At 48.4% G+C, this 24,194-nt stretch overlaps 1 protein-coding gene across 1 annotated transcript; it reads right to left on the minus strand.

The window, feature by feature from the left end:
* Positions 1-2,613: 2,613 nt before the first annotated feature.
* On the minus strand, positions 2,614-16,324 carry LOC139581738 (ganglioside GM2 activator-like). Its single transcript, XM_071411822.1, has 4 exons — positions 16,028-16,324; positions 15,770-15,922; positions 13,096-13,278; positions 2,614-4,636 (listed from the first exon to the last, which is right to left on the minus strand). The coding sequence occupies exons 1-4, from the start codon at positions 16,124-16,126 to the stop codon at positions 4,478-4,480; spliced, it is 594 nt and encodes a 197-aa protein (XP_071267923.1). The 5' UTR covers positions 16,127-16,324; the 3' UTR covers positions 2,614-4,477.
* Positions 16,325-24,194: the final 7,870 nt, after the last annotated feature.

Consider the following 24,194-nt stretch of genomic DNA (forward strand, 5'->3'; position numbering starts at 1 on the left):
TCCTGTACACAGTGTTTTATAATTCCCTCTGGTCACAACAGAGGACCCAGCTTCCTGTACAGTGTTTAATATTTCCCTCTGGTCACAACAGAGGACCCAGCTTCCTGTACAGTGTTTAATATTTCCCTCTGGTCACAACAGAGGACCCAGCTTCCTGTACAGTGTTTAATATTCCCCTCTGGTCACAACAGAGGACCCAGCTTCCTGTACACAGTGTTTAATATTTCCCTCTGGTCACAACAGAGGACCCAGCTTCCTGTACAGTGTTTAATATTCCCCTCTGGTCACAACAGAGGACCCAGCTTCCTGTACAGTGTTTAATATTTCCCTCTGGTCACAACAGAGGACCCAGCTTCCTGTACAGTGTTTAATATTCCCCTCTGGTCACAACAGAGGACCCAGCTTCCTGTACAGTGTTTAATATTTCCCTCTGGTCACAACAGAGGACCCAGCTTCCTGTACAGTGTTTAATATTCCCATCTGGTCACAACAGAGGACCCAGCTTCCTGTACAGTGTTTAATATTCCCCTCTGGTCACAACAGAGGACCCAGCTTCCTGTACAGTGTTTAATATTTCCCTCTGGTCACAACAGAGGACCCAGCTTCCTGTACAGTGTTTAATATTTCCCTCTGGTCACAACAGAGGACCCAGCTTCCTGTACACAGTGTTTAATATTTCCCTCTGGTCACAACAGAGGACCCAGCTTCCTGTACACAGTGTTTAATATTCCCCTCTGGTCACAACAGAGGACCAAGCTTCCTGTACAGTGTTTAATATTCCCTCTGGTCACAACAGAGGACCCAGCTTCCTGTACACAGTGGTTAATATTTCCCTCTAGTCACAACAGAGGACTCAGCTTACTGTACAGAGTGAAGGCGTACTGGAGCTCTTGAGCACCGAGCCTGCCCAACCTTACCTGGTTGAATACTCCCCTTAGCCCGGCCAGTGCGGTGAGGTGGAATAACCCGCACTGGGCTGTGCTGGCGAACGGGGGACACCATGCGTAAGGCTGGTGCCATGTACACCGGCCCAAGGAGACGCACTGGAGACCAGATGCGTTGAGCCGGCTTCATGACACCTGGCTCGATGCCCACTCTAGCCCGGCCGATACGGGGAGCTGGGATGTACCGCACCGGGCTATGCACACGTACAGGAGACACCGTGTGCTCTTCCGCATAACACGGTATCTGCCCGTACTCTCGCTCTCCACGGTATGCCCGGGAAGTTGGCGCAGGTCTCCTACCTGACTTCGCCACACTCCCCTTTAGCCCCCCCCCCCCAATAAATTTTTGGGGCTGCCTCTCTGGCTTCCAGCCACGCTTCCGTGCTGCCTCCTCATACCACTGCCTCTCGACTTTAGCTGCCTCCAGCTCTTCACGAGGGCGGCGATATTCTCCAGCTTGAACCCAGGGTCCCTTACCGTCCAGAATTTCCTCCCATGTCCAGGAGTCCTGTGTACTTGGCCGCTGCCGCTGCTGTCCCTTGCCACGCTGCTTGGTCCTTTTTTGGTGGGTGGTTCTGTAACGGCAGATTTCCTTCTCTTCGTCTGAAGAGGAGGTGTAGCAGGGATCGGACCAAGACGCAGCGTAGTTAGTGTCCATGTTTTAATAATAAACAACTGAACAAGACACAATACAAAATAACAAAAGTGAATCTAACCGAAAACAGTCCTATCTGGTGCAATGAACCCAAAGACAGAAGACAACCACCCACAAACTCCAACACAAAACAGGCTACCTAAATATGGTTCCCAATCAGAGACAATGACTAACACCTGCCTCTGATTGAGAACCATATCAGGCCAAACATAGAAATTGGAAAACTAGACACACAACATAGAATGCCCACTCAGCTCACGTCCTGACCAACACTAAAACAACGAAAACACAAAAGAACTATGGTCAGAACGTGACAGGAAGTTTATAGACATGAGGGAAGGGTACATACAGGAAGTTTATAGACGTGAGGGGAGGGTACATACAGGAAGTTTATAGATATGAGGGGAGGGTACAAACAGGAAATAGAATATACATGCAGGGCTTACAGGAAATCATAAGCTGTTAAACACTAACAGTTTGCAGGAGTAAACAGAACTTGTAAACTCTTCTTGCTTTCTATTTCATATCTTTGTTATAGGGGAAGGAAGACTGTGAGAGTTATAAAACACAACTTGTGTCCAAACAGTAATCATTATTATTATTACTGTGCTCAATTGCTAGCTATAGAAAACAGACTGGGCCTCTCAAATGAGGCATCTGCTCTGAGACATATTTTGAGAAGGAGAGAGAGGGAGAGATGGAGGGGAGAGCGAGAGCTATAGAGAGAGAGAGAGAGAGAGAGGCTACAGAGCACCTGGACATCTGTTAGTGTAAAGTGAATTGGAGTACACCCTGTAAACATCAGGAACTAGGACACAAAGAGTGGATTTCCAACTGCAGACTGACTGGTCAACATCAGAAAGATTAGGTACTAACATATCCATCATGTATTCAACGTTTAACCTCTAGTGCCATCCTGTGGCCATCCTGTGAAACTGCAGAGATTCAAATTCTGGACACCTTGATTGCGCAATACACTAATGCATTTCAGAAAACAAAAGACTTACCAACATATAGGATTTTATTTTATTGAAAAAAAAAATAAGAAGTTTTTACAGTGAAATATTGACCAACATATTACAGCATGTCATTTCTAAGTAATCAAGGTGCAATTTTTCGTGTTGATTCCTTAATTAAGACTTCTATACTTGATAACCATTTCATTAGAATTATTATTTAAGGTAGGAAGTGCACTTACATTCCTTACAACACTTTAATTGGTTATAGAATAGGATTAGCCTATTGGTACAGTGTTATACGAGGGAAGGAATTGATTGGCTGCTTTCATTCCATTTCCCTTTGAAACATCACACAGTCCCACCTGATTCGCAGATCTCATTTCCAGCATGTCTATTTAGGCACTTTGAACATGTCAACAATAAAACACCTTCAGAAAAAAACAGATCAATACACCATCAACAGGAAGAACAACATATTCCCAGGGGTTGTAAAATCAGAAGTATCACCACTAGAAACAGGAAGTAGCATTACATTTACATTACATTTAAGTCATTTAGCAGACGCTCTTATCCAGAGCGACTTACAAATTGGTGCATTCACCTTATGACATCCAGTGGAACAGCCACTTTACAATAGTGCATCTAAATCTTTTAGGGGGGGGGGGGGGGGTGAGAAGGATTACTTTATCCTATCCTAGGTATTCCTTAAAGAGGTGGGGTTTCAGGTGTCTCCGGAAGGTGGTGATTGACTCCGCTGTCCTGGCGTCGTGAGGGAGTTTGTTCCACCATTGGGGGGCCAGAGCAGCGAACAGTTTTGACTGGGCTGAGCGGGAACTGTACTTCCTCATTACGACCCATCGAACCAAAAATGATGACACAGTAAGCATCAGCTAGAAACGACTGTCACAATTAAAAACTCCTAAAACTACTAGTCATGTGACCAGTACCTTACCCAGGGTAAAAGCCGATGACCAATAGAAGCATACCCACAGCCATTCACCCTTGAGAAGAAATCTAATAAAAATAATTCTGTATAAAAAAGACAGTGTAAAACATTATGAAAAAGAAACATACTGGTTATGACAAGTTCATAGCAGTACAGTAGGAAGGCATGCAAAAACTTAACTGTTTTACCTGAAAGTGAGTCTGAATTGTATCCTAAACTACAGTACCACTACAGTAGCAGCTCAGTTACTGCTTGTTTGGTACAGGGCCAGTATCCACAAAGCATTTTAGAGTACTGATCTAGGATCAGGTCCCCCCCCCCCTCTTATTCATTACGACTGTAAAGGTGAAACTGATCCTAGAGCAGTTTAATTGGCGGTTTGATGAGATGAGAGCAGAAGTTCCCTTCAGAATAAAGAAGACAAAATGTCAGTACACCAGCTCATTGAATGGTACATAATGTTTCCTGTATCCACCATTTAATTAGAGTGGGCAGAGAAGGTAATTTATCCACCATTTAATTAGAGTGGGCAGAGAAGGTCATTTATCCATCATTTAATTAGAGTGGGCAGAGAAGGTCATTTATCCACCATTTAATTAGAGTGGGCAGAGAAGGTCATTTATCCACCATTTAATTAGAGTGGGCAGAGAAGGTAATTTATCCACCATTTAATTAGTGGGCAGAGAAGGTCATTTATCCACCATTTAATTAGAGTGGGCAGAGAAGGTCATTTATCCACCATTTAATTAGAGTGGGCAGAGAAGGTCATGTATCCACCATTTAATTAGAGTGGGCAGAGAAGGTCATTTATCCACCATTTAATTAGAGTGGGCAGAGAAGTTAATGTATCCACCATTTAATTAGAGTGTGCAGAGAAGGTCATGTATCCATCATTTAGTTATTAGAGTGGAAAGAGAAGGTAATTTATCCACCATTTAATTAGAGTGGAAAGAGAAGATCATTTATCCGTTGTTTAGTAATTAGAGTGGACAGAGAAGGTGATTTTGAGGCAGCCCAGTTCTTTCTCCATAGCTCCCAGCACTCCTTGTACTCTGTAGTGTCCGTTGGTCAGCCAGTAAGGCAGGTCAATGTCAGGGAGGTAGAAGTCTGACTCTGGTAGTGTGTATACCCCCTTAGAACAGACAGGAAATAGAGGTTTCAACCAATACACTTCCACTTCGTCCCAAATGGCATCCTATACCCTATATAGTGCACTACTTATGACCAAGGCCCATAGGGCTCTATTCAAAGATAGTGCACCTTGGTCAAAATATATACAGGGATAAGGTGTCATTTGGGACACAGCCTTTGAGCGACGCATGTTTTACTGTATAGAAAAGGTATGCACCCTCAGGAGAGAGAAAATAGGTTATTTGAACACAATAGACATTGAGTAAACAGAAAAAACGTATCCTTGAGGAAAAACAGAATGAGTACTGAGCAACAGAACAGAGTTAAGCGCAAATGTTCAAAACATTAAGAGAACGTTTTGTTGTTAGTCTAGCTGCTGTTCAACAAACAGCACTCTGTTACCAATCATTCACAGTGCCATCAATGGACATTCACTACATTGCTCTGATGAGGATATGAAAGAGGGAAGTAGACTAAGCAGTAACCACTGAATAACAGGTACTTTCCACAACACAAACCATGTAGGAGGGTTGTGTTCAAAAGGCACCAAATGGACGAAAATGGACAGATATGCCTATAGAGGGACCAGGAACGCCCATGTCTATAGAGGGACCAGGAACGCCCATGTCTATAGAGGGACCAGGAACGCCCATGCCTATAAAAGGACCAGGAACACCCATGCCTATAGAAGGACCAGGAACGCCCATGTCTATAGAGGGACCAGGAACGCCCATGTCTATAGAGGGACCAGGAACGTCCATGCCTATAGAGGGACCAGGAACGCCCATGCCTATAGAGGGACCAGGAACGTCCATGCCTATAGAGGGACCAGGAACGCCAATGCCTATAGAGGGACCAGGAACGCCCATGCCTATAGAGGGACCAGGAACGTCCATGCCTATAGAGGGACCAGGAACGCCCATGCCTATAGAAGGACCAGGAACGCCCATGTCTATAGAGGGACCAGGAACGTCCATGTCTATAGAAGGACCGGGAACGCCCATGTCTATAGAAGGACCGGGAACGTCCATGCCTATAGAAGGACCAGGAACGTCCATGCCTATAGAAGGACCAGGAACGCCCATGCCTATAGAGGGACCAGGAACGCCCATGCCCATAGAAGGACCAGGAACGCCCATGTCTATAGAAGGACTAGGAACGCCCATGCCTATAGAAGGACCAGGAACGCCCATGTCTATAGAGGGACCAGGAACGCCCATGCCTATAGAAGGACCAGGAACACCCATGCCTATAGAGGGACCAGGAACGCCCATGTCTATAGAAGGACCAGGAACGCCCATGCCTATAGAAGGACCAGGAACGCCCATGCCTATAGAAGGACCAGGAACGCCCATGTCTATAGAGGGACCAGGAACGCCCATGCCTATAGAAGGACCAGGAACGCCCATGCCTATAGAGGGACCAGGAACGCCCATGCCTATAGAAGGACCAGGAACGCCCATGTCTATAGAGGGACCAGGAACGCCCATGCCTATAGAGGGACCAGGAACGCCCATGTCTATAGAAGGACCAGGAACGCCCATGCCTATAGAAGGACCAGGAACGCCCATGTCTATAGAAGGACCAGGAACGTCCATGCCTATAGAAGGACTAGGAACGCCCATGCCCATAGAAGGACCAGGAACGCCCATGCCTATAGAAGGACCAGGAACGCCCATGCCTATAGAAGGACCAGGAACGCCCATGCCTATAGAAGGACCAGGACCGTCCATGTCTATAGAAGGACCAGGAACGTCCATGTCTATAGAAGGACTAGGAACGCCCATGCCTATAGAAGGACCAGGAACGCCCATGTCTATAGAGGGACCAGGAACGCCCATGCCTATAGAGGGACCAGGAACGCCCATGCCTATAGAAGGACCAGGAACGCCCATGCCTATAGAAGGACTAGGAACACCCATTCCTATAGAAGGACCAGGAACGCCCATGCCTATAGAAGGACCAGGAACGCCCATGTCTATAGAGGGACCAGGAACGCCCATGCCTATAGAAGGACCAGGAACGCCCATGTCTATAGAGGGACCAGGAACGCCCATGTCTATAGAGGGACCAGGAACGCCCATGCCTATAGAGGGACCAGGAACGCCCATGCCTATAGAAGGACTAGGAACGCCCATGCCTATAGAAGGACTAGGAACGCCCATGCCTATAGAAGGACTAGGAACGCCCATTCCTATAGAGGGACCGGGAACGCCCATGTCTATAGAAGGACCGGGAACGCCCATGCCTATAGAAGGACTGGGAACGCCCAAACCTATAGAGGGACCGGGAACGCCCATGCCTATAGAGGGACCGGGAACGCCCATGCCTATAGAGGGACCAGGAACGCCCATGCCTATAGAAGGACTAGGAACACCCATGCCCATAGAAGGACCAGGAACGCCCATGTCTATAGAAGGACTAGGAACGCCCATGCCTATAGAAGGACCAGGAACGCCCATGTCTATAGAGGGACCAGGAACGCCCATGCCTATAGAAGGACCAGGAACGCCCATGCCTATAGAGGGACCAGGAACGCCCATGTCTATAGAAGGACCAGGAACGCCCATGCCTATAGAAGGACCAGGAACGCCCATGCCTATAGAAGGACCAGGAACGCCCATGTCTATAGAGGGACCAGGAACGCCCATGCCTATAGAAGGACCCGGAACGGCCATGCCTATAGAGGGACCAGGAACGCCCATGCCTATAGAAGGACCAGGAACGCCCATGTCTATAGAGGGACCAGGAACGCCCATGCCTATAGAGGGACCAGGAACGCCCATGTCTATAGAAGGACCAGGAACGCCCATGCCTATAGAAGGACCAGGAACGCCCATGTCTATAGAAGGACCAGGAACGTCCATGCCTATAGAAGGACTAGGAACACCCATGCCCATAGAAGGACCAGGAACGCCCATGCCTATAGAAGGACCAGGAACGCCCATGCCTATAGAAGGACCAGGAACGTCCATGTCTATAGAAGAACCAGGAACGTCCATGTCTATAGAAGGACCAGGAACGTCCATGTCTATAGAAGGACTAGGAACGCCCATGCCTATAGAAGGACCAGGAACGCCCATGTCTATAGAGGGACCAGGAACGCCCATGCCTATAGAGGGACCAGGAACGCCCATGCCTATAGAGGGACCAGGAACGCCCATGCCTATAGAAGGACTAGGAACGCCCATGCCTATAGAAGGACCAGGAACGCCCATGCCTATAGAAGGACAAGGAACGCCCATGTCTATAGAGGGACCAGGAACGCCCATGCCTATAGAAGGACCAGGAACGCCCATGCCTATAGAAGGACCAGGAACGCCCATGCCTATAGAAGGACCAGGAACACCCATTCCTATAGAAGGACCAGGAACGCCCATGCCTATAGAAGGACCAGGAACGCCCATGTCTATAGAGGGACCAGGAACGCCCATGTCTATAGAGGGACCAGGAACGCCCATGTCTATAGAAAGACCAGGAACGCCCATGCCTATAGAAGGACCAGGAACACCCATTCCTATAGAAGGACCAGGAACGCCCATTCCTATAGAAGGACCAGGAACGCCCATGCCTATAGAAGGACCAGGAACGTCTATGCCTATAGAGGGACCAGGAACGTCCATGCCTATAGAAGGACTAGGAACACCCATTCCTATAGAAGGACCAGGAACGCCCATGCCTATAGAGGGACCAGGAACGCCCATGCCTATAGAAGGACCAGGAACGCCCATGTCTATAGAAGGACCAGGAACGCCCATTCCTATAGAAGGACCAGGAACGCCCATGGCTATAGAAGGACCCGGAACGCCCATGCCTATAGAGGGACCAGGAACGCCCATGCCTATAGAAGGACCAGGAACGCCCATGTCTATAGAGGGACCAGGAACGCCCATGCCTATAGAGGGACCAGGAACGCCCATGTCTATAGAAGGACCAGGAACGCCCATGCCTATAGAAGGACCAGGAACGCCCATGTCTATAGAAGGACCAGGAACGTCCATGCCTATAGAAGGACTAGGAACACCCATGCCCATAGAAGGACCAGGAACGCCCATGCCTATAGAAGGACCAGGAACGCCCATGCCTATAGAAGGACCAGGAACGCCCATGCCTATAGAAGGACCAGGAACGCCCATGCCTATAGAAGGACCAGGAACGTCCATGTCTATAGAAGAACCAGGAACGTCCATGTCTATAGAAGGACCAGGAACGTCCATGTCTATAGAAGGACTAGGAACGCCCATGCCTATAGAAGGACCAGGAACGCCCATGTCTATAGAGGGACCAGGAACGCCCATGCCTATAGAGGGACCAGGAACGCCCATGCCTATAGAGGGACCAGGAACGCCCATGCCTATAGAGGGACCAGGAACGCCCATGCCTATAGAAGGACTAGGAACACCCATGCCCATAGAAGGACCAGGAACGCCCATGTCTATAGAAGGACTAGGAACGCCCATGCCTATAGAAGGACCAGGAACGCCCATGTCTATAGAGGGACCAGGAACGCCCATGCCTATAGAAGGACCAGGAACACCCATGCCTATAGAGGGACCAGGAACGCCCATGTCTATAGAAGGACCAGGAACGCCCATGCCTATAGAAGGACCAGGAACGCCCATGCCTATAGAAGGACCAGGAACGCCCATGTCTATAGAGGGACCAGGAACGCCCATGCCTATAGAAGGACCAGGAACGCCCATGCCTATAGAGGGACCAGGAACGCCCATGCCTATAGAAGGACCAGGAACGCCCATGTCTATAGAGGGACCAGGAACGCCCATGCCTATAGAGGGACCAGGAACGCCCATGTCTATAGAAGGACCAGGAACGCCCATGTCTATAGAAGGACCAGGAACGTCCATGCCTATAGAAGGACTAGGAACACCCATACCCATAGAAGGACCAGGAACGCCCATGCCTATAGAAGGACCAGGAACGCCCATGCCTATAGAAGGACCAGGAACGCCCATGCCTATAGAAGGACCAGGAACGCCCATGCCTATAGAAGGACCAGGAACGTCCATGTCTATAGAAGAACCAGGAACGTCCATGTCTATAGAAGGACCAGGAACGTCCATGTCTATAGAAGGACTAGGAACGCCCATGCCTATAGAAGGACCAGGAACGCCCATGTCTATAGAAAGACCAGGAACGCCCATGCCTATAGAAGGACCAGGAACACCCATTCCTATAGAAGGACCAGGAACGCCCATTCCTATAGAAGGACCAGGAACGCCCATGCCTATAGAAGGACCAGGAACGTCTATGCCTATAGAGGGACCAGGAACGTCCATGCCTATAGAAGGACTAGGAACACCCATTCCTATAGAAGGACCAGGAACGCCCATGCCTATAGAGGGACCAGGAACGCCCATGCCTATAGAAGGACCAGGAACGCCCATGTCTATAGAAGGACCAGGAACGCCCATTCCTATAGAAGGACCAGGAACGCCCATGCCTATAGAAGGACCCGGAACGCCCATGCCTATAGAGGGACCAGGAACGCCCATGCCTATAGAAGGACCAGGAACGCCCATGTCTATAGAGGGACCAGGAACGCCCATGCCTATAGAGGGACCAGGAACGCCCATGTCTATAGAAGGACCAGGAACGCCCATGCCTATAGAAGGACCAGGAACGCCCATGTCTATAGAAGGACCAGGAACGTCCATGCCTATAGAAGGACTAGGAACACCCATGCCCATAGAAGGACCAGGAACGCCCATGCCTATAGAAGGACCAGGAACGCCCATGCCTATAGAAGGACCAGGAACGCCCATGCCTATAGAAGGACCAGGAACGCCCATGCCTATAGAAGGACCAGGAACGTCCATGTCTATAGAAGAACCAGGAACGTCCATGTCTATAGAAGGACCAGGAACGTCCATGTCTATAGAAGGACTAGGAACGCCCATGCCTATAGAAGGACCAGGAACGCCCATGTCTATAGAGGGACCAGGAACGCCCATGCCTATAGAGGGACCAGGAACGCCCATGCCTATAGAGGGACCAGGAACGCCCATGCCTATAGAAGGACTAGGAACGCCCATGCCTATAGAAGGACCAGGAACGCCCATGCCTATAGAAGGACAAGGAACGCCCATGTCTATAGAGGGACCAGGAACGCCCATGCCTATAGAAGGACCAGGATCGCCCATGCCTATAGAAGGACTAGGAACACCCATTCCTATAGAAGGACCAGGAACGCCCATGCCTATAGAAGGACCAGGAACGCCCATGTCTATAGAGGGACCAGGAACGCCCATGTCTATAGAGGGACCAGGAACGCCCATGTCTATAGAAAGACCAGGAACGCCCATGCCTATAGAAGGACTAGGAACACCCATTCCTATAGAAGGACCAGGAACGCCCATTCCTATAGAAGGACCAGGAACGCCCATGCCTATAGAAGGACCAGGAACGTCTATGCCTATAGAGGGACCAGGAACGTCCATGCCTATAGAAGGACTAGGAACACCAATTCCTATAGAAGGACCAGGAACGCCCATGCCTATAGAGGGACCAGGAACGCCCATGCCTATAGAAGGACCAGGAACGCCCATGTCTATAGAAGGACCAGGAACGCCCATTCCTATAGAAGGACCAGGAACGCCCATGTCTATAGAAGGACCAGGAACGCCCATGCCTATAGAAGGACTAGGAACACCCATGTCTATAGAAGGACCAGGAACGCCCATTCCTATAGAAGGACTAGGAACACCCATGTCTATAGAGGGACCAGGAACGCCCATGCCTATAGAAGGACCAGGAACGCCCATTCCTATAGAGGGACCGGGAACGCCCATGCCTATAGAGGGACCAGGAACGCCCATGCCTATAGAAGGACTAGGAACGCCCATGCCTATAGAAGGACCAGGAACTCCCATGCCTATAGAAGGACTAGGAACACCCATGTCTATAGAGGGACCAGGAACGTCCATGCCTATAGAGGGACCAGGAACGCCCATGCCTATAGAAGGACCAGGAACGTCCATGCCTATAGAGGGACCAGGAACGCCCATGCCTATAGAAGGACCAGGAACGCCCATTCCTATAGAGGGACCGGGAACGCCCATGCCTTTAGAGGGAGCAGGAACGTCCATGCCTATAGAGGGACCAGGAACGTCCATGCCTATAGAGGGACCAGGAACGCCCATGCCTATAGAAGTACCAGGAACGCCCATTCCTATAGAGGGACCGGGAACGCCCATGTCTATAGAGGGACCAGGAACGCCCATTCCTATAGAGGGACCGGGAACGCCCATGCCTATAGAGGGACCAGGAACGCCCATGCCTATAGAAGGACCAGGAACGTCCATGCCTATAGAGGGACCAGGAACGTCCATGCCTATAGAGGGACCAGGAACGCCCATGCCTATAGAAGGACCAGGAACGCCCATTCCTATAGAGGGACCGGGAACGCCCATGTCTATAGAGGGACCAGGAACGCCCATGCCCATAGAAGGACCAGGAACGCCCATGTCTATAGAGGGACCAGGAACACCCATGCCTATAGAGGGACCAGGAACGCCCATGCCCATAGAAGGACCAGGAACGCCCATGATAATTTTTAATTGCAAAATTGTTTAAAATGATTGTGCCCTTATGAACACGACCACAAACTCGAGACTCACAGCTTGCAAGGGTCAGTGGCAGGGGATGGACTACAGTATAGACTCACAGCTTTAAAGGGACAGCGGCAGGGGATGGACTACAGTATAGACTCACAGCTTTAAAGGGACAGTGGCAGGGGATGGACTACAGTATAGACTCACAGCGTTAAAGGGACAGTGGCAGGGGATGGACTACAGTATAGACTCACAGCTTTAAAGGGACAGTGGCAGGGGATGGACTACAGTATAGACTCATGTAACAGTATAACTTTAGTACGTCCCCTCGCCCCGACACGGGCGCGAACCAGGGACCCTCTGCACACATCAACAACAGTCACCCACGAAGCGTCGTTACCCATCGCTCCACAAAAGCCGCGGCTCTTGCAGAGCAAGGGGCAACACTACTTCTAGGTTTCAGAGCAAGTGACGTAACCGATTGAAATGCTACTAGCGCATACCCGCTAACTAGCTAGCCATTTCACATCCGTTACACTCACCCCCCTTTCAACCTCCTCCTTTTCCGCAGCAACCAGTGATCCGGGTCAACAGCATCAATGTAACAGTATAACTTTAGACCGTCCCCTCGCCCCGACACGGGCGCGAACCAGGGACCCTCTGCACACATCAACAACAGTCACCCACGAAGCGTCGTTACCCATCGCTCCACAAAAGCCGCGGCTCTTGCAGAGCAAGGGGCAACACTACTTCTAGGTTTCAGAGCAAGTGACGTAACTGATTGAAACGCTATTAGCGCGTACCCGCTAACTAGCTAGCCATTTCACATCCGTTACACTCACAGCTTTAAAGGGACAGTGGCAGGGGATGGACTACAGTATAGACTCACAGCTTTAAAGGGACAGTGGCAGGGGATGCCGTAGGTGTGAAGAGGTTCAGGACAGTCCTGTCCTGGCGGTATCAGCTGGTTGAGCAGGTCACAGCCGTCTGTGTAATGACAGCTCCCTATCTCTTCCAGACATGGGATCTTGACCCAGAACCCTGCCACCTCCTTCTCCAGCGTCACATTCACCTAAGAGAGAAATATATAGGGCCAGTTAAGTGGGATGTCTGGAAAAACATGGAAGGCTACAGTAACAGTACACCTATCCACAAGGTAGGCCATCACAAGGTTACATTTACCTATGGACAAAATACTGTTATTTAACTACAGTTTGACTGTTGACTGGCCAATTTGCATCCTAAATAGGGCCAGGGTGTTATGAAAAACAAAGTATCAATAAAATAAAACGTGTCAATAAACTATATTTTATAGTTGTACCACCAAGCTTGGTCAAGTTACCTAAGAGGAGAAAATAGGACCAGTGCCATGGTGTTTTAAAGCCTTGTCTAATGCCACGCTATTCTTGACTTGAACATTGAGCCCTAGTCGTTTACAGCAAAGAAGAAATCAAATCAAATCAAATGTATTTATATAGCCCTTCGTACATCAGCTGATATCTCAAAGTGCTGTACAGAAACCCAGCCTAAAACCCCAAACAGCAAGCAATGCAGGTGTAGAAGCACCTGTTATATTCTTCCCTTGCAATGATGTCACCATTGGAATTCTGCAATGTTAGAAATCATTTGGGGTAGGCTATTACTGCCCTACCAAGCTAAAACGCTGTAACTGCTCATTTGGTCAAAAATGAGTTCATGTCATTTTTGCTACATTAAATACATGCTTAATCATGTGGACAAGTAACCTGCCTCTATTGTATTGTCTTTTGGAAAAAATGGGGGTCATCAAATCAAATCAAATCAAATGTATTTATAAAGCCCTTCTTACATCAGCTGATGTCACAAAGTGCTGTACAAAAACCCAGTCTAAAACCCCAAACAGTAAGCAATGCAGGTGTAGAAGCACGGTGGCTAGGAAAAACTCCAGAGAAAGGCCAAAACCTAGAAAGAAACCTAGAGAGGAACCAGGCTATGAGGGGTGGCCAGTCCTCTTCTGGCTGTGCCGGGTGGAGATTATAACAGAACATGGCCAAGATGTCATGTTAGCAGTACCTGCATACTGTGAAACCAAGGTAAATAAAATACATTTTTCTCAGTTACACGCTATGAACAGTTACCGCCTTTTTACTTGGTAGGGAAGGAAAATTATAATCTGGCACTGTGATCTAAGTAATTGATTTCCAAGAAGAACAGTTAAGTCACAATTCTATGCATTGCTTCAACTAAAGCAACTCAAGTTCAGGAACAACAGAATGTCTAGTACGTGAAAGCAGTCTGTTGCAAAAACTTCCAAAATGCAACAATGTTACATTGGTGCATTCCTGATCAGAACATTGCCCACACCACTGCCAATGCCATCCCTTCTCTTGTGAACTCTACATTGTATGGGTGAGCATTGTATCAGGAAGTATACTGTACATTTTATATCTATTTGGGTCATCAGTGCAGCAGAGCGGGGTTTATGTGGTGAGCTGCTCACATGAAGCTCATGGGATCAGTGAGTCAGACAAACCTGCCCCAGGCAAGTTTCTACCTGTTTAACAACACAGCACCCAGAAGCACCCAGAGCCACCCAGAACTACCCAGCGCCCCCCAGAAGCACTCAGAGCCAACAATAGACACACACAGACAAAGTGGAATAGGCTCTCACCTGTCTGAATAGGCCTACAGACTGAAATGGCTAAGTAACAGCTTTCAATTCTGTTGGCAAGTTTTTCAGGAAGAACTGATTTATTAGGGCTATAGTGTGTACAACTGGCTTTTACTGTGACCATTTTTATCCACGAAGAGCCTATTCATTCTATATACATGTATATATTAAAAAGACAGGCAATATCATATGCCTATCTCAAAAACTAATGGTTGGTTAATTACATTCACTAGCTACCAGCGCTGTAAAGTCCTTAAGTAAAAATACTTTAAAGTACTACTTAAGTAGTTTTTTGGGATATCTGTACTCTTGATATTTTTGACTACTTTTACTTCGCTACATTCCTAAAGAAAATTATGTACATTTTACGCCATACATTTTCCTTTAGCAGGACAGGAAAATTGCCTTATTCACACACTTATCAAGAGAACATCCTTGGTCATCTCTACTGCCTCTGATCTGGCAGACTCACTAAACACATGCTTTATTGTAAATGATGTCTGAGTGTTGGAGCATGTCCCTGGCTATCCGTTAATTAAATAAAACAAGACAATTATTCCATCTGGTTTGCTTTATATTAGCAATTTAAAATTATTTATACTTGTACTTTTACTCTTGATACTTAAGTATATTTTAGCAATTACATTTACTTTTGATACTTAAGTTAAGTATATTTAAATCCAAATATTTTTAGACTTTTACTCAAGTAGTATTTTACTGGGTCATTTTCACTTTTACTTGAGTAATTTTCTATTAAGGTATCTTTACTTTTATTAAGTATGACAATTGGGTACTTTTTCCACCACTCCTGGCTACCTAAACAAATCAGTATACTTCATAAGAAATCAAATAGCATTCAAGATCTCATTTGAGCATTTTAGGAGGAGACCCTTGGTGCATGCTTAGTACTAACAGCGAGGGGAGCGGCCAGCTCGACCGTTGTGTTCCCGGACGCACTGGCCGTCAGGTCCCCTGGAACTGTGATGGGATCCGGGGACAGGGCTAGGGTCTTCAGAACCGCTGGGTCGTCTGGCTTACCGCAGTTCTCCCATGAGAACCCAAAGATCTGTGCAATAGCATTGAATAGTCTATGTTACTATACCATACATAATGAATTGATAGCGTAGGTTACTGAACAACATTTGAATACATTTAAAGATATTTCACTCGCCTTTGCAGAATATGCCGTGCGCGTTTTCTCGAAATCCAAAGCACCATTCACCTGCATTACAATGCATAGTGTTATCACAGCAGCAATACAGTTCTTCATTGTGCTAATCTACTCTACAGCAGAACTATAAATAATTACGGTTAATTAAAATAACAGCAGAAATCGCTTAAACTAAGATTGTGCACGTTGAAAAGGAATCGGTAATGACTGTGTCATAACACTTTGTGAGGCGGTGCGGTAAAGATTTGTTTTCACGTTTCAGTCCCACTTCCGTGTTTATCAACGCAAACTGGACGCTCCATAAAGCGGGCACAAATGTCAACGGCCAAATCTTAATTGTATCCTCGCCTCCTCGCTCCTCTCTCCTTCTTCTCAAAACCCATTGTAGGAAAAGGTCAGATGGGCGGGACCTCTGGCTCTCTCATCCAATGGGGTTTGAGAAGGAGGCGAGGAGAGAGAGGACGCGAGGAGGACACAGTTGAGATCTTCCCACAGTCAGAAGTTTATTTACCAGATGTGTTAGTTTTCGTAATCAATTTAATCCCTCACTTGATACCTCCAATCAGGAAATTGGTCTTTATTCTTTAGATTGATCAATTGTGATACAGGCTTTTGTGAACAAATCTAATTCATAGCCTGTCCGCCGCATAAAGACAATTCAGTGGTTGCCAGATTTAGTTCTAAGTACAGTAGCCAAACATCTCAGCAAAACTGCCATCCATTAGTATCCAATCCAGGTTCCAAAACAAGCATTTAGCATTGCAGCTAAACCAATGGGATAGACTTCAATCAATCAATCACATGTATTTATAGAGACCTATTTACAACAGCAGTTGTCACAAAGGCCTACAAAGAAACCGAGCCTAAAACCCACGAGAGTAAGCAACGCAGATGTAGAGGCTTAATTGGTTGCTAGGCTGAGGCACTGTATTTTGAAGACAACGTTTACACCTATCTAGGTAGCTGGTCTATAGTTACAGTAGCAGACTTGTCTACGGGCATCTTGTTCTACAGTACTGTATATCTGCTTCCCACCACCAGATGGAGGTGTTGTCTTTATTTCCTCACCTCCCTGTGAACACCATGGCATGGCCTCAAATCCCAGTGAACACCATGGCATGGCCTCAAATCCCACTGAACACCATGGCATGGCCTCAAATCCCACTGAACACCATGGCATGGCCTCAAATCCCACTGAACACCATGGCATGGCCTCAAATCCCACTGAACACCATGGCATGGCCTCAAATCCCACTGAACACCATGGCATGGCCTACTCTCAGAGATTTGACATCGTAAACAATGCTGAAAGCAAAGTCCAGCAGTGACTTGCACAAGTTGTTTTGAATTTTACATTTTAAAATCTTTTCAGTGTTATTTTCTGATGTTATAACACTATAGTAGTGCTTTTGTCAGTCATAAGTCGCTCTGGATAAGAGCGTCTGCTAAATGACTTAAATGTAAATGTAATATAGCCTATACCTAGTCTGTCATATAGCCTATACCTAGTCAGTCATATAGCCTATACCTAGTCAGTCATATAGCCTATACCTAGTCAGTCATATAGCCTATACCTAGTCAGTCATATAGCCTATACCTAGTCAGTCATATAGCCTAAATGTCATGCATTGACAACATTTATCCCAGATAGGAAAGTGATTGTAAAAGTTCTACAAGCTGACCAGGTTAATATTCTGCAGATGCATTAAGATATTTCTTGCAATGCAGCTCATGCAAATAGCCATTGGAGGAATGCAACATGCAGCGTCCTCTACACACTCGCTGATTTAAATGTATTCTGGTGGGACAGATAATAACCCTGAGACAGCATAGTGACAGGGCTGGTGGGACAGATAATAACCCTGAGACAGCATAGTGACAGGGCTGGTGGGACAGCTAATAACCCTGAGACAGCATAGTGACAGGACTGGTGGGACAGATAATAACCCTGAGACAGCATAGTGACAGGGCTGGTGGGACAGATAATAACCCTGAGACAGCATAGTGACAGGGCTGGTGGGACAGCTAATAACCCTGAGACAGCATAGTGACAGGACTGGTGGGACAGATAATAACCCTGAGACAGCATAGTGACAGGGCTGGTGGGACAGATAATAACCCTGAGACAGCATAGTGACAGGGCTGGTGGGACAGCTAATAACCCTGAGACAGCATAGTGACAGGGCTGGTGGGACAGATAATAACCCTGAGACAGCATAGTGACAGGGCTGGTGGGACAGCTAATAACCCTGAGACAGCATAGTGACAGGGCTGGTGGGACAGAAAATAACCCTGAGACAGCATAGTGACAGGGCTGGTGGGACAGCTAATAACCCTGAGACAGCATAGTGACAGGGCTGGTGGGACAGCTAATAACCCTGAGACAGCATAGTGACAGGACTGGTGGGACAGCTAATAACCCTGAGACAGCATAGTGAATGGGCTGGTGGGACAGCTAATAACCCTGAGACAGCATAGTGACAGGACTGGTGGGACAGCTAATAACCCTGAGACAGCATAGTGACAGGACTGGTGGGACAGCTAATAACCCTGAGACAGCATAGTGACAGGGCTGGTGGGACAGCTAATAACCCTGAGACAGCACAGTGACAGGACTGGTGGGACAGCTAATAACCCTGAGACAGGATAGTGACAGGACTGGTGGGACAGCTAATAACCCTGAGACAGCATAGTGACAGGACTGGTGGGACATCGTAAACAATGCTGAAAGCAAAGTCCAGCAGTGACTTGCACAAGTTGTTTTGAATTTTACATTTTAAAATCTTTTCAGTGTTATTTTCTGATGTTATAACACTATAGTAGTGCTTTTGTCAGTCATATAGCCTATACCTAGTCTGTCATATAGCCTATACCTAGTCAGTCATATAGCCTATACCTAGTCAGTCATATAGCCTATACCTAGTCAGTCATATAGCCTATACCTAGTCAGTCATATAGCCTAAATGTCATGCATTGACAACATTTATCCCAGATAGGAAAGTGATTGTAAAAGTTCTACAAGCTGACCAGGTTAATATTCTGCAGATGCATTAAGATATTTCTTGCAATGCAGCTCATGCAAATAGCCATTGGAGGAATGCAACATGCAGCGTCCTCTACACACTCGCTGATTTAAATGTATTCTGGTGGGACAGATAATAACCCTGAGACAGCATAGTGACAGGGCTGGTGGGACAGATAATAACCCTGAGACAGCATAGTGACAGGGCTGGTGGGACAGCTAATAACCCTGAGACAGCATAGTGACAGGACTGGTGGGACAGATAATAACCCTGAGACAGCATAGTGACAGGGCTGGTGGGACAGATAATAACCCTGAGACAGCATAGTGACAGGGCTGGTGGGACAGCTAATAACCCTGAGACAGCATAGTGACAGGACTGGTGGGACAGATAATAACCCTGAGACAGCATAGTGACAGGGCTGGTGGGACAGATAATAACCCTGAGACAGCATAGTGACAGGGCTGGTGGGACAGCTAATAACCCTGAGACAGCATAGTGACAGGGCTGGTGGGACAGCTAATAACCCTGAGACAGCATAGTGACAGGGCTGGTGGGACAGATAATAACCCTGAGACAGCATAGTGACAGGGCTGGTGGGACAGCTAATAACCCTGAGACAGCATAGTGACAGGGCTGGTGGGACAGATAATAACCCTGAGACAGCATAGTGACAGGGCTGGTGGGACAGCTAATAACCCTGAGACAGCATAGTGACAGGGCTGGTGGGACAGCTAATAACCCTGAGACAGCATAGTGACAGGACTGGTGGGACAGCTAATAACCCTGAGACAGCATAGTGAATGGGCTGGTGGGACAGCTAATAACCCTGAGACAGCATAGTGACAGGACTGGTGGGACAGCTAATAACCCTGAGACAGCATAGTGACAGGACTGGTGGGACAGCTAATAACCCTGAGACAGCATAGTGACAGGACTGGTGGGACAGCTAATAACCCTGAGACAGCATAGTGACAGGGCTGGTGGGACAGCTAATAACCCTGAGACAGCACAGTGACAGGACTGGTGGGACAGCTAATAACCCTGAGACAGGATAGTGACAGGACTGGTGGGACAGCTAATAACCCTGAGACAGCATAGTGACAGGACTGGTGGGACAGCTAGTAACCCTGAGACAGCATAGTGACAGGACTGGTGGGACAGCTAATAACCCTGAGACAGCATAGTGACAGGACTGGTGGGACAGCTAATTACCCTGAGACATCATAGTGGCAGGACTGGTGGGACAGTTAATAACCCTGAGACAGCATAGTGACAAGACTGGTGGAACAGCTAATAACCCTGAGACATCATAGTGGCAGGACTGGTGGGACAGCTAATAACCCTGAGACAGCATAGTGACAGGACTGGTGGGACAGCTAATAACCCTCAGACAGCATTGTGACGGGGCTGGTGGGACAGATAATAACCCTGAGACAGCATAGTGACAGGACTGGTGGGACAGCTAATAACCCTGAGACATCATAGTGGCAGGACTGGTGGGACAGCTAATAACCCTCAGACAGCATTGTGACAGGACTGGTGGGACAGCATAGTGACAGGGCTGGTGGGACAGCTAATAACCCTGAGACAGCATAGTGACAGGACTGGTGGGACAGATAATAACCCTGAGACATCATAGTGGCAGGACTGGTGGGACAGCTAATAACCCTCAGACAGCATTGTGACAGGGCTGGTGGGACAGCTAATAACCCTCAGACAGCATAGTGACAGGGCTGGTGGGACAGATAATAACCCTGAGACAGCATAGTGACAGGGCTGGTGGGACAGATAATAACCATGAGACAGCATAGTGGCAGGACTGGTGGGACAGCATAGTGACAGGGCTGGTGGGACAGATAATAACCCTGAGACAGCATAGTGACAGGGCTGGTGGGACAGCTAATAACCCTGAGACAGCATAGTGACAGGGCTGGTGGGACAGATAATAACCCTGAGACAGCATAGTGACAGGGCTGGTGGGACAGCTAATAACCCTGAGACAGCATAGTGACAGGGCTGGTGGGACAGCTAATAACCCTGAGACAGCATAGTGACAGGACTGGTGGGACAGCTAATAACCCTGAGACAGCATAGTGACAGGGCTGGTGGTACAGCTAATAACCCTGAGACAGCATAGTGACAGGACTGGTGGGACAGCTAATAACCCTGAGACAGCATAGTGACAGGGCTGGTGGGACAGCTAATAACCCTGAGACAGCATAGTGACAGGACTGGTGGGACAGCTAATAACCCTGAGACAGGATAGTGACAGGACTGGTGGGACAGCTAATAACCCTGAGACAGCATAGTGACAGGACTGGTGGGACAGCTAATAACCCTGAGACAGCATAGTGACAGGAATGGTGGGACAGCTAATAACCCTGAGACAGCATAGTGACAGGACTGGTGGGACAGCTAATTACCCTGAGACATCATAGTGGCAGGACTGGTGGGACAGTTAATAACCCTGAGACAGCATAGTGACAAGACTGGTGGAACAGCTAATAACCCTGAGACATCATAGTGGCAGGACTGGTGGGACAGCTAATAACCCTGAGACAGCATAGTGACAGGACTGGTGGGACAGCTAATAACCCTCAGACAGCATTGTGACAGGGCTGGTGGGACAGATAATAACCCTGAGACAGCATAGTGACAGGACTGGTGGGACAGCTAATAACCCTGAGACATCATAGTGGCAGGACTGGTGGGACAGCTAATAACCCTCAGACAGCATTGTGACAGGACTGGTGGGACAGCATAGTGACAGGGCTGGTGGGACAGCTAATAACCCTGAGACAGCATAGTGACAGGACTGGTGGGACAGCTAATAACCCTGAGACATCATAGTGGCAGGACTGGTGGGACAGCTAATAACCCTCAGACAGCATTGTGACAGGGCTGGTGGGACAGCTAATAACCCTCAGACAGCATAGTGACAGGACTGGTGGGACAGATAATAACCCTGAGACAGCATAGTGACAGGGCTGGTGGGACAGATAATAACCATGAGACAGCATAGTGGCAGGACTGGTGGGACAGCATAGTGACAGGGCTGGTGGGACAGATAATAACCCTGAGACAGCATAGTGACAGGACTGGTGGGACAGCTAATAACCCTGAGACAGCATAGTGACAGGGCTGGTGGGACAGCTAATAACCCTGAGACATCATAGTTACAGGGCTGGTGGGACAGCATAGTGACAGGGCTGGTGGGACAGCATAGTGACAGGGCTGGTGGGACAGCTAATAACCCTGAGACATCATAGTTACAGGGCTGGTGGGACAGCATAGTGACAGGGCTGATGGGACAGCATAGTGACAGGACTGGTGGGACAGCTAATAACCCTGGGACATCATAGTTACAGGGCTGGTGGGACAGCATAGTGACAGGGCTGGTGGGGCAGTATAGTGACAGGGCTGGTGGGACAGCTAATAACCCTGAGACAGCATAGTGGCAGGGCTGTTGGGACAGCTAATAACCCTGAGACAGCATAGTGGCAGGGGTGGTGGGACAGCTAATAACCCTGAGACAACATAGTGACAGGGCTGGTGGGACAGCTAATAACCCTGAGACAACATAGTGACAGGGCTGGTGGGACAGCTAATAACCCTGAGACAGCATAGTGACAGGACTGGTGGGACAGCTAATAACCCTGAGACAGCATAGTGACAGGACTGGTGGGACAGCTAATAACCCTGAGACAGCGTAGTGACAGGGCTGGTGGGACAGCTAATAACCCTGAGACAGCATAGTGGCAGGGCTGGTGGGACAGATAATAACCCTGAGACAGCATAGTGACAGGGCTGGTGGGACAGCTAATAACCCTGAGACAGCGTAGTGACAGGGCTGGTGGGACAGCTAATAACCCTGAGACAGCATAGTGACAGGGCTGGTGGGACAGCTAATAACCCTGAGACAGCATAGTGACAGGGCCTGTGGGACAGCTATTAACCCTGAGACAGCATAGTGGCAGGGCTGGTGGGACAGCATAGTGACAGGGCTGGTGGGACAGCTAATAACCCTGAGACAGCATAGTGGCAGGGCTGGTGGGACGGCTAATAACCCTGAGACAGCATAGTGACAGGGCCTGTGGGACAGCTATTAACCCTGAGACAGCATAGTGGCAGGGCTGGTGGGACAGCTAATAACCCTGAGACAGCATAGTGACAGGGCTGGTGGGACAGCTAATAACCCTGAGACAGCATAGTGACAGGGCTGGTGGAACAGCTAATAACCCTGAGACAGCATAGTGACAGGGCTGGTGGGACAGCATAGTGACAGGGCTGGTGGGACAGATAATAACCCTGAGACAGCATAGTGACAGGGCTGGTGGGACAGATAATAACCCTGAGACAGCAGAATGACAGGGCTGGTGGGACTTCTAATAACCCTGAAACAGCAGAATGACAGGGCTGGTGGGACAGATAATAACCCTGAGACAGTCTTCCCTCTGCATGTGTATATGCAGCAGAAGTATCAGAGCAGGTCATGTCCCTGTCTCATAGGCTATTCTCAGCTTCATGCCACTATGGGTGAAACTACTTTAGCATGTCTAGATCCGGAAATTAAATGGGAATAAAAGTATGTTTTCAAGTAAGAATGTAACACCATGTACTAGGGATGGTAGGGCTGTAACACCATGTACTAGGGATGGTAGGGCTGTAACACCATGTACTAGGGCTGGTAGGGCTGGTAGGGCTGGTAGGGCTATAACACCATGTACTATGGCAGGTAGGGCTGGTAGGGCTGGTAGGGCTGTAACACCATGTACTAGGGCTGGTAGGGCTGTAACACCATGTACTAGGGCTGGTAGGGCTGGTAGGGCTGTAACACCATGCTAGCTGAGGGCTGGTCAGGGCTGGTAGGGCTGTAGACACCATGTACTAGGGCTGGTAGGGCTGTAACACCATGTACTAGGGCTGGTAGGGCTGGTAGGGCTGTAACACCATGTACTAGGGATGGTAGGGCTGTAACACCATGTACTAGGGCTGGTAGGGCTGTAACACCATGTACTAGGGATGGTAGGGCTGTAACACCATGTACTAGGGCTGGTAGGGCTGGTAGGGCTGTAACACCATGTACTAGGGCTGGTAGGGCTGTAACACCATGTACTAGGGCTGGTAGGGCTGGTAGGGCT

The sequence above is a fragment of the Salvelinus alpinus genome, chromosome 7 (genome assembly GCF_045679555.1).
Source record: "Salvelinus alpinus chromosome 7, SLU_Salpinus.1, whole genome shotgun sequence".
NCBI lineage: Eukaryota > Metazoa > Chordata > Actinopteri > Salmoniformes > Salmonidae > Salvelinus > Salvelinus alpinus.